The 16,023-nt window shown below is 44.1% G+C and overlaps 1 protein-coding gene across 1 annotated transcript in view; it reads right to left on the bottom strand.

Moving 5' to 3' along the window:
- Kntc1 (kinetochore associated 1) overlaps positions 1-16,023 on the bottom strand; it is a 72,836-nt gene that overhangs the window by 29,655 nt on the left and 27,158 nt on the right. The window contains exons 25-40 of the mRNA XM_021163556.1: positions 15,354-15,470; positions 15,113-15,256; positions 13,758-13,856; positions 12,411-12,514; positions 12,219-12,318; positions 11,669-11,803; positions 10,399-10,518; positions 9,157-9,229; positions 7,954-8,021; positions 7,124-7,404; positions 6,372-6,544; positions 5,830-5,927; positions 4,414-4,552; positions 3,414-3,470; positions 2,501-2,664; positions 1,942-2,046 (exon numbers count right to left, since the gene is read on the bottom strand). Of these exons, the coding sequence (XP_021019215.1) occupies positions 1,942-2,046; positions 2,501-2,664; positions 3,414-3,470; positions 4,414-4,552; positions 5,830-5,927; positions 6,372-6,544; positions 7,124-7,404; positions 7,954-8,021; positions 9,157-9,229; positions 10,399-10,518; positions 11,669-11,803; positions 12,219-12,318; positions 12,411-12,514; positions 13,758-13,856; positions 15,113-15,256; positions 15,354-15,470 (1,977 nt within the window). The remainder of the gene's footprint in view (positions 1-1,941; positions 2,047-2,500; positions 2,665-3,413; positions 3,471-4,413; positions 4,553-5,829; positions 5,928-6,371; positions 6,545-7,123; positions 7,405-7,953; positions 8,022-9,156; positions 9,230-10,398; positions 10,519-11,668; positions 11,804-12,218; positions 12,319-12,410; positions 12,515-13,757; positions 13,857-15,112; positions 15,257-15,353; positions 15,471-16,023) is intronic.

The following is a 16,023-nucleotide window of genomic DNA, read 5'->3' as shown; positions in this document are numbered from 1 at the left end:
GGCAGGCTCTGGAGAGCTCTAGGGAGAGAGATGCGGTGCTATGGTGGCAAGACCATTGTGTACCTTAAAGTAGAGACTCACAGATTTAAGCAGGACAAAAGGTAATTATTAAAGCAACACCAGGATGTGACCCTTAAAGAATTATATTATCATTTTAAGTATTGGGTTTTTTGCCTACATGAGTGTTTGTGTACTGTATGTGTGCAACACTTGCAATGGCCTGAAGAGGGAGCGGAATCCCCTAGAATTGAAGTTACAGGCTACTGCGAGCTACCATGTAGGTACTGGGAATCAAACCCAGGTCCTCTAGAAGAGCAGCCAGTGCTCTTAACCACTGAGCTATCGCTCCAGCTCCAAGACTTTTAAACGATGTCCTCAGAGTCAATATTTCATCCTCATAGGCACACCTCTGTAGCAACAACTCATTGTTTCTCAAGAGGCAGGAAAGCACCTCAGCAGCCATGGACAGCACACAAGGGGCACAGCCCTGTGTTAGAGGAATTTTACTTATAAAAGCTAAAAGCTGGTCTTGCAGGCTGTAGTTTGCTGGCTCATTAAGTACAAAAGTTAGTCTAGAGCTTGTACAAAAAGCACAGGATTGATAAAGGAGACAAAATTAAATTAGAATGTGGGCAATAACACAAGTGTTTAACCACTGTTAGATTCAGCAATGGGGAAATCTGCATGGCCACTGAACCAGAGATCTTCACACTAAGGAAACAGACACTGGGTGTTTAAGGATAAAAAGCCTTATACGCTATGCAATCAATGGTGACACACTCCTTTAATCCCAGTACCTGGGAGGCAGAAGCAGGTGGGTCTCTGTGAGTTCAAGACCAACCTGGTCTACCTAGTGAAGTTCCAGGACAGCCAAGGCTATGGAGAGAAATTCTGTTTCCAAATCAAGGGGAAAAAATTCTATTATAGAAAAATAGAAGAAAAGAAGAGGGCTTGATATTAAGTAATATATCAATGAAGGCTTCTTTGTATTGTAATTAATTTTTTTCTAAAACTTTGAAAGTATCACCAACTTTGGAAGTGCGTACTCATGTACATATATGTGTGAAATTACCATTACCCACTATGGCACTGCCATTCCCAAGCTCCCTCTAAAGTTCCTGATGCTGCAACCCTTTAATACAGTTTCTTGGGATGTGGTTCCCCAACCATAACATTATTTTGTTGCTACTTCATAACTATCTGATACACAATCTCCCCCACCCCCACCCCAAGGGGGTCATGACCCACAGGTTGAGAACCGCTATAGAGCAAACTGCCAGTGTGGGGACGGGGTACGGAAGGGACACTGATGAGTTCATCATCTGGAAAGCAAGGAGGAAGATTTTTGGCAGTTTGTGTCCAGCTTGAGCTATACTGAGTTTCAGTCCTGTCTGGGGGATTTTACTAATTAATCTGACCAACAAAGAGAAACCTTGTGTCTAACACAAGAATAATAATTGTTCCCCTTTAAAGGTCTCTTAGACGCTACTAAAGGCTTGGCTACGCCTCTGAGGCCAGCTCTTAGAGGCAGAAGAATCAGGAGTTTTAAGGTCATCTTTGTCTACACACTAAATTCAAATTTGAGACTAGCTTGTGCTACACAGACCCTGATTCAAAGGGGAATTAATAATAATAGTAATAATAATAATAATAATAATAATAAAACAACTAATAAATGAGCACTCCTGTAAAGGAATCCTGGAATAGAAACGTAAACTGCAGGCAAGGGTCATTGGTTTGCTTTAGTCCATTAAACGTGACGGAGATTCATTACAGTTGCATCCATGTCCAATAGAATAACACTGACATGCACTAAAACCCAGTACACGAGCAGCAGTGTTTGGTGGTCACGCTGGTTCCTGATGCTTCTGAATGGCAGGTAGGACACTAGCCAGCATTGCCTGACTGGCTGGAAAGAACAAGCCAAGCAGAGGGACTCACTTTATGCAGAAGTGTCGTAGCATTTTCTCTGATAAATGTGATGGACTTCTCTTTCAATTCCATAATGATATGCCTGGAGTTCGCCAATGTGTTCTTGCCAAGTAACTTTCAGAAAAGAACAAAGAGTCTTTAGGTCCCTTTGATGTGTCATCTCGGGAGACAGAGGCAGGTGGATCTCTGTAAGTTCAAGGCAAGCCTGGGCTGCAAGATTCTCTGTCAAGAATATCCCCAAACAATAACACAATAAAACTCCTACAACAACAACCACAACAAAACAAAACAAAACCAAAAATACTGTGTTGTGATTAAAGAATTACCAACCTAACTCAAAACTAATTCTTACACGCCCCATTCTGAATGTCTATATTTCCAAAGCAGATATTCTCAGAGCTGTTGATAAAAATGTGTGCAGGTGCCCTGGGATCTTAATAGATGCTCAACAAGTGTATCTTGCATTTAACAAGCACTCATTGGTGCCTTTGCCAACAGGAAAGAGATCTGTTTGGCAGAGCATTTGGCAATTACCCAAAAGTCATATAATTGATTATAAAAGTCATACCTTTTTACTCAAGCTGATACTCATGACGTTTGACATAGAGTGCTGCAGGCAGGTACCAAAGGAGCCCACCACGAACCTCAGGGCTAGCTCCCACTGACTAGATTCCTGGAGGCTCCGGAGCAGAGCAGAGATGGAGCTTACAAGAGGGAGAATACGGTTTTCTCCTGAAATGTGAGATGATTTGCAATAATTATCTTCACCAATAATAATTTCTTTATTTCTACATTTATTTATTTATTTACTAAGTGTGCATGTATGCATGCCTGAGTGTGTGTAGACTACGGGTGTGCAGAGACCTTTGCGGGTCAGAGGGAACTGAAGTTACAGGGAGCTGTAAGTGTTGGTGTGGGTGCTGGGAACTGAACCTAGGCCCCCTGCAAGAGCAGCCATGCTGTTAACCACTAAGCCATCAACTCCCCCACCCACCCACCCCCTCTTTTTTGGTTGTTGTTTTTAAATGTGATCATTGTTTTAGAAAATTGCTTTCAGGAATGGCCTAATTCCTCAAAAAAGGTAACAGTTATGAAATTCATTCCCAAAGTCAGTAAATGAAGGGTTAGCATGAGGCTGGATTTAGACCACAAGATAATGAGATAGCTTAGCCGTGTGTGTGTGTGTGTGTGTGTGTGTGTGTGTGTGTGTGTGTAAAATTTAGATGCTTAAGTTACTGGCAGTTGAAGATATTTTCTCTATACATAAACCTAAAATATATGAAGTCATTAACGATAATACAATTAGACATATCAAATAATTGGCTTCTGAAAATATAACAAATCGTGAAACAGTTACATCAAGGATTTTATGACAAACTCACATTCAAAATTTCAATATGTAAGAATTCATGCTTTAAGTTATCCTGGCATTTGTGCATTTGTAAAATTATAATATAATACACATTTCTAATCGTAAATACCTTCACTAGTGGAGCAGTATGGCAAACTTATAGAATCCAAAGGATGTCTTTTGCTTTCTACAAAAGAGAAAACCAAATTAACTAAGACTAAACAACGTAAGTCATAGAAAGCGCCAAACTCAGATGTCATGGAAACTGCTCTATTGTCAAATAATGATCTAAAGCAAACACTGGCTGTAAGAAGCAAAATGAGCGACAAACCTCAGAGCCAAGCATGGTGACTCATGCCTGACATCCCAGCACTTTGGTGGCAGATTGCAAGTTCACAGCAAGTCCTATCTCAAAACAAACCCCTCAGATAAAGCCAGCCCACCAAACTAACAAAAACCCTTCACCTACACATCCAAATGCCCAGATACGCGTACAATCTATAAGCAGCCAAATTGGGTATGGCAGCAGCAAGCCCAAGAACCAGAACTTTACAGGACCCACAGGCCCGCACACCCTTCTCCAGTCTTGCTCCAGGGATGGTGGTTTGAATGAGGAATGTCCCCAGAGGCTTGGATATGTGAATGCTTGGTCCTCAGGTGATGGTGCTGTTTGGGGAGTGTCAGCAGGTAGCCTTGTTGGAGGGGGCTAGCTATGGAGGCAGGCTTTGGATGGGAAAGCACCATTTCCAGTTTGTTCTCGGTGCTTCACTGTTGCTCTGGAACATACGAGCTCTTGGCTTCCTTACTTTACCCTCTGGAACTGTAAGCCAAAGCAACCCCTTTCTTCCATAAGCGGCTTTTTGTCATGCTATCTTACTACAGCAACAGAAGAGCGTCTTACCCACCATCCCTAAGGGCATCCACTGCCCTGACATCAAATACCATAACTTCCCTGAGAGCTGGGTTTTCCTTTGTGTAAATGACATAATATGCCTCAGGTATTCCTTCGCACTTGGGTCCTTAAGCGGATAAACGGACCTTATGGGATGCAGTTCTGGTTCTCAGCCTCTAGAGCTCCAGCGTGCATAGAGTAAAAACATGTAGAAAATAATGAACCAAGCGTGATCTACCTGCAGGGGGCATCACTGATGAGATCAATTCATAGATGACAGGCAGCACCACCTGGGACTCGAGAACAATTCCATCTTCACTGAAGAAGTCACTAAAGGACCACTCTTCATAGGGATCCTTGTGAGTTCCAAGAGCGGCCTAAACAGCAAACGTATGGAAAAGACAGTGTTAGGTGCACTGTAGCACATACCACCTTACCCAAGCCGAATCAGGAGTCAGGCTGAGAGCCCAACAGCTTGAAAAAACAAAAAAGGCTTTTATTAATTAATTATACGTAGGCCTGTATATGTACATGGGAGAGAGAAGTGTTGGATGCCCTGGAGCAGGAGTACAGACCCTTGCAGCTGCATCATATAGCTCAGTGCCTGAAGAGTGTCAAATGCTCTAAACCACTGAAGTCAGCACAAGAGCCCAACACTCTCCATGTTTACATACAACTCTAGAATCATGGGTTGGTTCCCTGAACCTGCAGAGTCTATGGCTATAGACCTGACCAATTTTGGATCAAACTTATTCAGTAAAAGCTGGAGCTGTTGGAAGTGTGAGAGATGTGTGTGGGTTACGTGTAAATGTTACAGTTTTGGATACAAAAGGGATTTTAGCACCCAGAGATCCTGGTATCTCTGAGGGGAGAGGCAGCCTGGAACCAATTCTGTGCGTACTAAGGGAAAACGGTATTCTAACATTCTGTTCTGGATGGTGACTTATAAAATATTACTTTGATTAAACTCTTAACAGAAGCTCAACATCCAAAGAGGCCTTGGTTAAGGCCCTATGTTTCAAAAACAGTTCAAATCAAAATGAACAAGTTTGCCTGGAAAGAGAATTGGCTTCACAGCTCTTTAGAGGACAGTTTTCCAGAGAGCAAGAAAAATTATGTAGTGACAATTTTGGAATTTTGTTTTCTTCAAACAAACAAACAAACAAACCCAAAAAACCAAACACTACAGAAATATTATAAGACTAAGTGTTAGTTTTAAGCCCGGTGTGGGCTGAGGCTGATTCAGACTATGGACAGCAGCTGACTATGATTTGCCTCCTGCTCTAGGAGGGGTGTGATTTTGACACCGGCAGACAGTTGCTTCAACTGTGTAACATTTGGACTTCTGGTAACTTTCAGAGGGTAGAATGACTGCTAGGGCCCAGAGAGATGCCTTGGGTTGTTGTTTGCTGTTGGTCTCTCGGTTTGTTAAGTAGTCTCATGATGACATCACCCCCTTTCTCCTCTATCCTTTTGTTCTCTCCTAGAGGATTGAAAGAATGGAAAAGCAGTGCTACCCACAAAGTAGCAAATGCTGGCTACAAAGGCAAGTGATGAATTCCGCATTTCTATGAACTGTGCAAGTAATCTGCAGGGCCACACACTGGGCCAGCAGCTGTCCTGTTCATGGAAATAAAACTCAGAGGTGGCTTACCTTCATCAGCATTCCACAGTCATCCATCTGGCATTGTCTGCAAAGCTCCACAGCAGTTAAAGTGTATTTACTTAGTTCTAAAACATCCAGCAAATAATCTGAAAGTAGAAAGCGTCGTCAGACTGCTTTAACAACCACTCAGATTCACCACATAGCTTTGACTATTGTAAACACAGTTCCTGTCTGTGCTTAAGCATGCCTTGAAAAAGATTCATGTGGGATCACATGATCACATGTCAGGGACACCAAGATCACACAGAAGCAAATGCCATCAATATAAGGAATGACAGTGTTAATGGACTTCCTGACTGACAAGGTCTGGCTATGTAGTCTAGGCTAGCCCAGGGCCGATGATCCTCCTGGCTCTCAGCTACCTAACTGCAAGCATTTGAGGGGGCAACCACACTCAGTTGTTGAATATAATGCCTAGCGTAAGGAGAGCTGTTTCTCGTGTGGTTTCCGGAATGCAGTTATCAAGAGATAGCGGTGGAACACAGCGATACAATGGACCAGAGAACATGAGAGTTTATCTGTCCTGTCACCTGGACTGCAGATGGTGACAGCATGGCATGCGAGGTCATGGATCTCAGAAGGAAGGCTGAGTCCTCCTGGGGCCACCATTGGAACATCGTCAGCCAACATCTGACAGAGCTTCTGACACACCACAAACAGTAATCTCCCAGTGTCGGCATTGCAGTAATGCTTAAGTAAATCTCTGTGTGGGAAAGAAGAGGGGGAGTTAGGAATCGTACCACAAGCACACGTGTTTGTCCCTGTGTTTGTACCTAACCACTAATGGCAACACATGAAAAGTCTTCAAATTATTTTCATGGAACAAAATATAACCCTTTTTTTTTTTCCTTTGTTTTTTTTTTTGGTTTTTGAGACAGGGTTTCTCTGTGTAGCCCGGGCTGTCCTGGAACTCACTTTGTAGACCAGGCTGGCCTCGAACTCAGAAATCCGCCTGCCTCTGCCTCCAGAGTGCTGGGATTAAAGGCGTGCGCCACCAAGCCCGGCAATATAATCCATTTTTAAAGTATACCCTTAAGGGTCAAGGTGTCCAGGAGCTGACATTCAGTAGTGACGTCACCAACTGAGCTGACATTCAATAGTGACGTTACCAACTGAGTGGGTCTATTTTGCTTCCATGACACTATTTTTAGACAGAGGCCACAAAATGGGCTCTCAAACTTGCATTGTGAAAAAACGCAAGTTGTCCTGGCCCTGTGCTTATTGGCAAAGAAATGAACAGAGCAAATGCCACTGTCACACGAGGTGGAAATACAGGTGTCACCTGCATTTGCTCAGGGCGGCCACCACCTTCCCGTCCTTTAAGGCTCTCAAGGTCAGCTCTGCCTCCAGCTCCTGTTCAGACACCTGCAGGGCCAGTGCCTGTCGGTGCAGCTTTGACTTGATGCTCAGGTGTGTCCCCTTGGCCAGGGTGGGCCCGGGGGGTCCCCTGTGTTTGTGCTCAGCCTGGGCAGCTTCCTGTGCCTTAATATACTGTTCTCGAAGGCCAGCTACCAAGGCGGTATTGCTGTAGTCTTCAAACGGAAGGAAGACCTCAAAGTTCTCCTGCAGCAAAGCAAGACAGCCATAAGTTTACTCAGCGTCCCATTTCAGCCCTGCTTCAGAAACTACTCCTTAGTAAACTAGGAGTTTAACACTTCTATGGCTCAAATGTTATAAAATACTAACAGTAAAAGGTAGGTCAATAAGAAAGCACCATTATGAAGGTCTTCTTAATTTTAACACTCCTGACATTTGGGGCCAGATAATTCTGTGCTGGGTGGAGCCTTGCAAAAGAAAGCTTAACCCTGAGAGAGTTCTGCTGCCTTGTGAGTACAGAGTTTCGGATCTGAGTGTGAAAAGAGCAGAGGAGATGGGTACATAGCATTGTGAATGTAACTGATATCACTGCAATGCAGGCAGAGAACCGGCTAGAATGCATCATTTTGTATTTTACTATAATGTTAAGAAACTAGAAATACTATATATCAAAATTTATCAATACTGTATGTGATACATGAATTACACCGCAATAAAGTAGTTGAGAAAAAAGAACCAGTGTGTCACCATTCCTGAAGGCTGAAAGCATTAAGGTCAGGTGCTTAATCTCTTTACCTGCAAACTAGCAACCATTTGAAATCGCTTCAGGAATTCTTCAGATTCATCCTTCTTCTGCAGATTGTCTGGAATTACATTTTAGAAAGTTACAGCAGATACATAAGATTCCCACATGGTCTAACTTGAATTCCCCCCAGAATGTCATCACAGTAACCGGAGGCAGGACCTGAATATCACATAGAAAGGTGACCGAAAACTCATCCCGAGCAGGTTAATCCAGTCAAGGGTCAATGGGTTGTTTCCAGAGTGCTTGGTGGCTCTAGCTTAGTACTTCTGAACCCATGATGTCCTCTGTCACATCATGATGCAACAAGGCCCTAGCAGACCCTGAGCAGATGCTGGCACCGTGTCCTTGGCTAGGGCTTCAGTATTCTTAGAGATTGCCCAATTACCTTTGGTTTGCTTATACGTCTTTTGTGATGGGTTTCAGTTGCTGCTGTAAGAGTTTTGAAATTTTATTTGTTGTGTGTGTGTGTTGTATGTGTACGCATGCTGTGGGGGAAGTTCTCTCCTGCCACATCTACACAGGTTTCAGGGATAGAACTCAGGCTGATAGGCTCGCCTGGGAAGTACCTGATGAGCCGTCTCACTGCCCCTAACATAGCATAACTGACGTGCAAGGAAAGATCAAATGGGACAAAAGAATCTCCTTCTTGGGGGTAGAAAAGGGAAGTTTAAGGCTTATAATAAAAGAGCGGCGGCTGGAAAGATGAATCCGTAGCTAAGAGCACGCCCTGCTCTTCCAGAGGATCAGAGTTCAATTCCCAGCACCCACATCAGGAAGCCGAGGCCACCTGTAACTCCAGCTCCAGGGTCTTCAACTTCCCTGGCCTGACAGACACATGCAGTACCCAAAGAACAGACACACAGACACACAATTCTAAAAAATAAAATATAAAAAGAATGGCGGTCCTTCTGAAACAAATTATAATCCCGCTTCCTAAGTGAGATACTTTTTCGACTTTTTTAAGTCCAAGTTTAAGTGGGTTTTTTTTTCTCCTTATTATAGACGACAACTAGCTACATCAGGTATCTAGTCCAACAATGACCAGCTTAATGAAACGTGTAAACAGAAAATTACTCAATTTCACATGCTTTAGTCTAAGATGACTAATTAAAAGAAAATTAGATGTTTCTCATGGAACCTTTGTGAATTTTGGGACAAAAACCAAGTTGAGGAGCAGAAACTAGGAAAACTACCTTTTCGAATATCACACAGGATCTTGAGAATATCCACTGATGTCTTCGCCACAGATATTCTCCAGGCCTTGTCCTAAAATATGCAAAGTGAAATCTACTTCTTAACTGATCACCTCAGCTCGACACAGACAAAAACATACACGGGCTGGGGAAGAGGCAGAACATTTGCCTAGCATGTCTCAGTCATGAGTTCCAGCCTCAGTACCAACAGAAAACCGAGGTAAAAGAAGATAAAGGAAGCACACAATGAACCAACCAAGGAGTCAGGAAAATAATAAAGCCAGTGGCTGCGGGTTATGTGTAGCTCCAGTCCGGCAGCTGCAAGGCTCTAAGAGCATCACCAAGGCTAAGTATGGAAACCCACCAACCCCAGCTTTAGGGCTACCGGAAAGAGATGCTAACCTACAGCCTTTCAACTATACTACAGTCCACAGACCTTTCTTTTTCTTTGGGGTCACACTAAACAATTGGGAACTTCCTCAGGTAAAAGCTTAAAAGAGCAGAGTACAAGGCCCATCAATAGCTTAGATCACCTAAGTGAAGTAATTATGCTTTTAGCAATAAAGACAGAAGAAAAAACAAAAGAGAAGCATTGATTAAAGGACGTGACATGGGGTGGAGTGTGATTCATCATAGAGACCATGGGAGACACTGTTCAGTCAGCAGCAAAACACGCACACAGCAGCGGTGGCAGCGCCCAAGGGGTCTGAGAGGAGGCTCTGCTACTTCCTAATAAACCAAAATGTCACTGAAGATCTCCTGCTCTGCAGTCAGTCTACAGTGGGCCTACTTCACAACTTTACGTGAGAATGAAATAGATCATTTAAAGCTGGGAAGCACTTCTCAAGGCTTAAAACTCCAACTCTTTAGGTAATTAGGTATTAGGTTTCTTTTTTTTGTTTTCTCTTTTTTAGTGTATGTATATGAAAGACAGAAAGAGAGAGAGAGAGAGAGAGACAGAGACAGAGACCGAGTCAGAGAGACAGACAGACAGGGTCTTACTATGTTGACCAGGCTGGTTTTAGAACTCATTATACAGACCCATAGGCTGGCTACTCTGCCTGGCATTAAAGTTGAGTGTCACCCACCCTGTGACACGATTTCTTATTGCTAGAGGAATAAGCTGGCTCTACTGAGGCCATCTTTAAGCTTCAATGATTTCCTCTGAAACAAGGAAATTATGGAGCTAGGCTGGCCTGGAATGCAAGGTCCCTGTATCTCCACCCTGACCCTTTGCCTCACCTCCTCAGAGCCGTCAGGCTCCTCCTGCAGTGCCAGTCGAGCCCAGATGCTAACCCTTTCTGCAGTCTTCTCGGCTTCAGCGGCAGGCAGAGACTTCAGTAGCAGGAGGCAATCTCTCCCCTGTGAACAGGGTTAGGAAGAAGGGAAGAAAGTGGCTGGTCCTTACAAGGAATAGTTTGAAATTAGCTTTCTTTTCTACTTGAAAGCGAGAAGGAAACAAACAACAAAAATCTCTGATCTATGCTGTCTAGTATGAGGACGAATGGATCAATTAGCAGAATGGGGGAGGGGGGGGACTACAGCTTGATCTTTAAAAATCTGTGGGCTAGTAAGATAGCTGAGTGGTTAAGAGCACTGGATGCGAATTCTCCCAGAGGACCTGAGTTCATTTCTCAGCACCCACATGGTGGCTTACAACCTCCTATAGCTGTAGTTCCATGGGATCTGATAGCCCTTCCTTGTGTGCAGATGTGTACACAGACAAAATGCCCACATACGTAAATAAATGAAATATGACTATAAACCTGATAACTGGAAGATTAGGCATAGTGGTGGAACACACACAAGCAATCTTAGTACTTGGCAGGGCACTGAAAGGCCAGCCTGGGCTACACAGCGCTCCAAGATGGTTTGGGCCATAGAATGAGACCCCGACTCAAAAACCCAAACATCTAGAAATCCTATTTTGAATGGCAGTGGTACATAAACTAAACTTACAAGCAGCGCAGGGCAATGATGATCGCCTTAGCAGTTGAGCAACCCCATGGCTGCTGAATATAAAGCAATGAAGACATTTAAGGTGACAAAAAGGTGACAGACAGTTCAGTGCTGAAAAGGATAATCAGCATGCATGAGGCCTTAGTTTCAATTTGTAACACCTAAGAAAATCAGGCAGAAAACCGCAGAACCACATCCTTTACTTTAGAATCTCAGAGTCCCACGCCATGTATAAACCCGGGGTTGAGCTGTACTAACCATTAGCCAATCACAAGGCACCTTTTAAAAGCACTTAAGAAGTAGTTACTGTAACACTTCCATGCTGATAGAGCAACATAGAGTGGTCACTGTAACGCTTCCATGCTGATAGAGCAACATAGCATGGTCACTGTAACGCTTCCATGCTGATAGAGCAACATAGCATGGTCACTGTAACGCTTCCATGCTGATAGAGCTTCTCGATTTTTGTTTGCTGACAGTAGCTGGGACAGTTTAGCTTCATGAAGATGGAGTCAGCAGAGCAGCCCCCGCCACACAACCTAAAGTTCCACACCTGCTCCCTGTCAATCAGATCGATGATTCTCAGACTGTAGATTTCGTCATCAGACAGCCTGTACCCCTGGGCCACCTTCAGAGCGTCTTCTAAAGAAGACGGGACGTCTTGCTTTAGAATGTATCGGATCACTCTCTGGAAGAGATAATGCGTATATCTTAACAAGAAGACTCACAGAGCCCCAAAATCATTTGCTTATAAAGGCAAAATGCCTTAAATAGTCTTAAAATGCAGCAAAAACAAAAACAAAAAACAACAACAACAAAAACCTACACTGGACCTAAGATTAAAACATGGCTTATGCGGCCAATGGATAAAGGTGCTTTGAGCCAAGTTAGAGGCCGTGAATTTGTGCCATAAAGTCTGCATGGCAGAAAGTGAGAACTGACTCCTGTGTTTCCCCCCCTCCATCTGCTTCCCACAGCACACGTGTGACTCTCCCACATAGTAAGTCTAGCTCTGATAACTTTCTAAATATGAAAATCTTCCATCAGTTTTCCACGCTGCCGTAAAAATACAAGAAAGAGGACCCAATCCAACCAGCACTTACCATTATTTCCTTGTTCAGGAGATTCACCTCTCTTATCCCATACCCTCGCAAAAGTTTCTTCATCTCCATCAGTTTGTAGCTTTCCTGCAATAACTTGACTCTAAACAAAACGTGCTGATATTAGCAAGACTATGAGACACGCAATGGAAAACACAACTGGCGGTCAACTGCAGCATCAGTCTGCGCACTTACTTGGGGTGGTCCATTTCCAGGTGCTGTTTCACCAGCTGCTCCACGGCTGCACTCCAGGGAACCACCGCCTTGTACATTATCTTCAGCACAGCATCAAAGATGAGCTACAAAGAGACCACAGAGGAACAGTGCCCAGCACTCAGCTGTGCCCTCTCACGGAAGGGAGCAGCACTGCACACAGCAAGGACAGGGTGGCTGAGAGCGTTTGTTTCATCTGCCTGCAGAAGCCTGCACTTCCTCCTACGGTCAACATAAAGAGCCATTTCAAGCCAGCTGCCGTGGGACATGCCTGTAGCTCGAGCACAAGTTCAAGGTCAGCCTAGAGAGATGGCTCAGCAGTTAAGAGCACTTGCTGCTCCTGCAGAGGTCTGGAGTTCAATTCCCAGAACCCAAACCAGGTGGAGCCCCACCATAATTCCAGTTCCAGGAGCTGGGACACTGACTCTGAGGGACACCAGGCATACACAAAGTACACATACACACATGCAAGTAAAACATTAATACACAAAGCATAAAATAAACCTAAAAAAAGTTCAAGAGCACCATCTCCTGCTGAGTGAATTTGGGCTAGCCTGGGATATGTGATACCTACCCTATTTCTAGTAAAACACAACAAACAGAAGCCGAGTGATTCCGCTATTAAATCCCTAGGATACTGTCGGGCAGCAGCTGAGGAGTTTCCCTCCATGCTCAGCTCTTTTCACACTAAACAGCAGTTTCCACGGTGTAAAGATAATCTTTTGTGGTTTGAAGATAATCTTTCAATTTACTTTTTGAGAATTTCATATGCATATATAATGTTTTTTGATCATGTGTACCCCAATACCTCCTCCAACGCCTCCAGACTAACATGGCCCCTCCTAACTTCACCTCCTCTCTTTAACCCATTGAGACAACCAGTGCTGCCCTTATATTTTAAATATTTAGCTATTTACCTATACTTAATGGTTTTTCTAAGGCAAGGCTTCCTAGATGACTAAAGGCTCTTAGATGCTTGGACTGTGAGCCCATGAGAAAGTGGGAACCACACTAAAGCTCAACGTAAATGCCTTACGATACAAGGTTCAATTTTAAGTAAGGATCCTGAACAGAGAGAGAGGCATCCCATTGTCCACGGCAACTCTTTTGGCAATGGAAACAAGAACACTTTCAAATCTTATTTTCCATTATCAAAGGAAATAGAATTATGCATGTTTTTATCTCCTTTTTATATTTTTTACATTCTATGAAAAATTTCCCTAACCAATATATATCATTTTTATGGCCAGAAAATCACTTCAAAAGCCAACGTTCAAAAGGGAACTCCCTACCCAAAACAGAAAACGCCAGCAGCTGGGGTTTGCTTACATCTGTGTCAGACAAGCATCTTATCACGGCCATGGCCTTTGCTTCCCACGCTGTGTCGAAGAGAGTCATTGACTTTGAGCTACACCTCTTCAGTAAGTCCTAAGGAAGAGAACCATGCATATTAGAAATGCTCACAGCCTAGGCGAGGTGGCATACACCTTTAATGCCAGTGCTCGGGAGGTAGATGCCAGCCTGGTCTACACAGTGAGTTCAAGACAGCCAGGATGGCTACACAGAGGAACCTCATCTTAAAAAACAAACAAACAAATTTAGAAACTCTTGCTGGCAAATGGGCCAGCAAGGTATTGAGCAGGTAAAGTCACCTGCTGACCTGAGTTTGATCCCAGCCCAGCTCTTTCCAGTGGAAGGAAAGAGCTGACCCCATGAAAGGTGTTCTCCAGCCTCTACATGGCTGCTATTGTGGGACGTGCTTGTTCAAACTCACATACAGCTAATGTATAACACACACACACACACACACACACACGCACGCAGCCAAAAATTTAGCCTATGTTTTCATATGGCATAGAAAATGTAAAAAGGAAGTATTTCTGAAGGGTTTACAGATATTATCGGATCAATTGTAGTGCACATGCCTTTAAACACAGCACTAGGAGGTGGACTGATCTCTGTGAGTTTGAGGTCAGTCTGGTCTACATAGGAAGTTCCAGGACAGCCAGGGTCATGTAAGTAGCAAAGCCAAACCAATCTCCCACCCCTCCCACCCCCCCAAAAAAGAGAGATTATAGCACTATTGTATTGTTTATAAAAACTGCCAGGTTGGGGATGTAGCTTAGACTCTGGAGACCTGAGGCCTGATCCTTATCACCTTCTGTCAAAAACCAGTAAGTATTAAGCTCCTCCTAGTACCTCACAGGAGGCCCTTGGAAAACACCTTCTACTTCTCTTCATCTTGTGAGATGGGATCTCATTGTGTTGCCTAGTTGGTTTTGAACTTGCAGGCCTGAGTAACCACCCCACCCCAACCCCGCGAGCCTATCTAGTAGCCGGGAGGCCCTCGGACAATAACTGTCAGCTTATGTTCTTGATCAATTGAAAATGCTTCATAGGTGCCAGTGGTAAAAGCCTTACGTTCCTTCCAGAGTCGAGCACTGAACATGCAGATGCACTGCTCAGACTTCACAAACTAAAGCAGGGATGGATGGGATGGCTCAGCAGGGAGAGGCGCTTGCCTCCATGCCTGACGACCTGAGTTGGAGACCCAGACGCGTGTGGTGGGAGGAGAGACCTGAGTCTCCCAACTTGTGTTAGACCTCCACACATGTACCGTGTCTGTGCGCACAGTCAGTCACACAGTAGGAAGTCAACACTTTAAAAGTTAAAGGAAACATTACCTCTATATAGAGCAGCAGTAGCTCCTCCTCCTGCAGATTCTGTTCGCGAATGTAAACTCTCACAAACTTCTCTAAGACGGAAGGGATCAGCTCTGGGGCCGAGACCCTGTCGAACATGCGGAACACCACAGTGGTGGCATTTTCCTAGATGAGGGGCAGGGGAGATGGGGTAAGTGATGCAGGTGTTTGCCACCACTGAATACCAAAACCCAAAACAGTGCTCAGGGGCCGGCACTCGTACCTTCTCAAAGTCCTCGAGGGCCAGCTTGCAGCTGTACTTCCTGTGCAGAATGATTAGCTCCTGCAACTTGCTCACCAGGGTCCGTAACTGGCAGACTTCCTCTGTGTTTTGATAATCCTTTTACAACAAAAGCATTATTAACGTCGTTAAAGGATACAAAAGTGTGTGATAGGGAAACACAGTCAAACTTATCTCAAAGAAATCAGTTATGACCACGGTCTCCAGTGCTTACTCACAGAAGAAACCAGAACCTGAAATTTACTAAAAATTTGAGACCTGGTAACAGAAGGACCCACACACACACACACGTGTGTGTGTGTGTGTGTGTGTGTGTGTATGTGTGCATATATATGTGTGCATATGTGTGTGTGTATAATATTTTTTTTTTGAGGCAGGATCTCAGCTAGCCCAGGACAGACATGAACTGGATACATAGCCAAGGATGATCCTTCTGCCTCTACGATTCACACCCTCAGAGTACAAGTATGCACCAACATACCAAGTTCATGTGTTACCGGGGACACACGCAGGGCTTCACGCAAGCTCAGCAAGCACCGTGGCAATCATGCTACATGTTAGCCATCATAATACACATTCTTTTGTTTGTTTGTTTGTTTGTTTGTTTGTTTTTTGAGACAGGGTTTCTCTGTGTAGCCCTGGCTGTCCTGGC

This window comes from Mus caroli, chromosome 5, assembly GCF_900094665.2.
Source record: "Mus caroli chromosome 5, CAROLI_EIJ_v1.1, whole genome shotgun sequence".
Taxonomy (NCBI): Eukaryota; Metazoa; Chordata; class Mammalia; order Rodentia; family Muridae; genus Mus; species Mus caroli.
The sequence above is the reverse complement of the archived record's forward strand: the minus strand, read 5'-3'. Positions and strand labels throughout refer to the sequence as shown.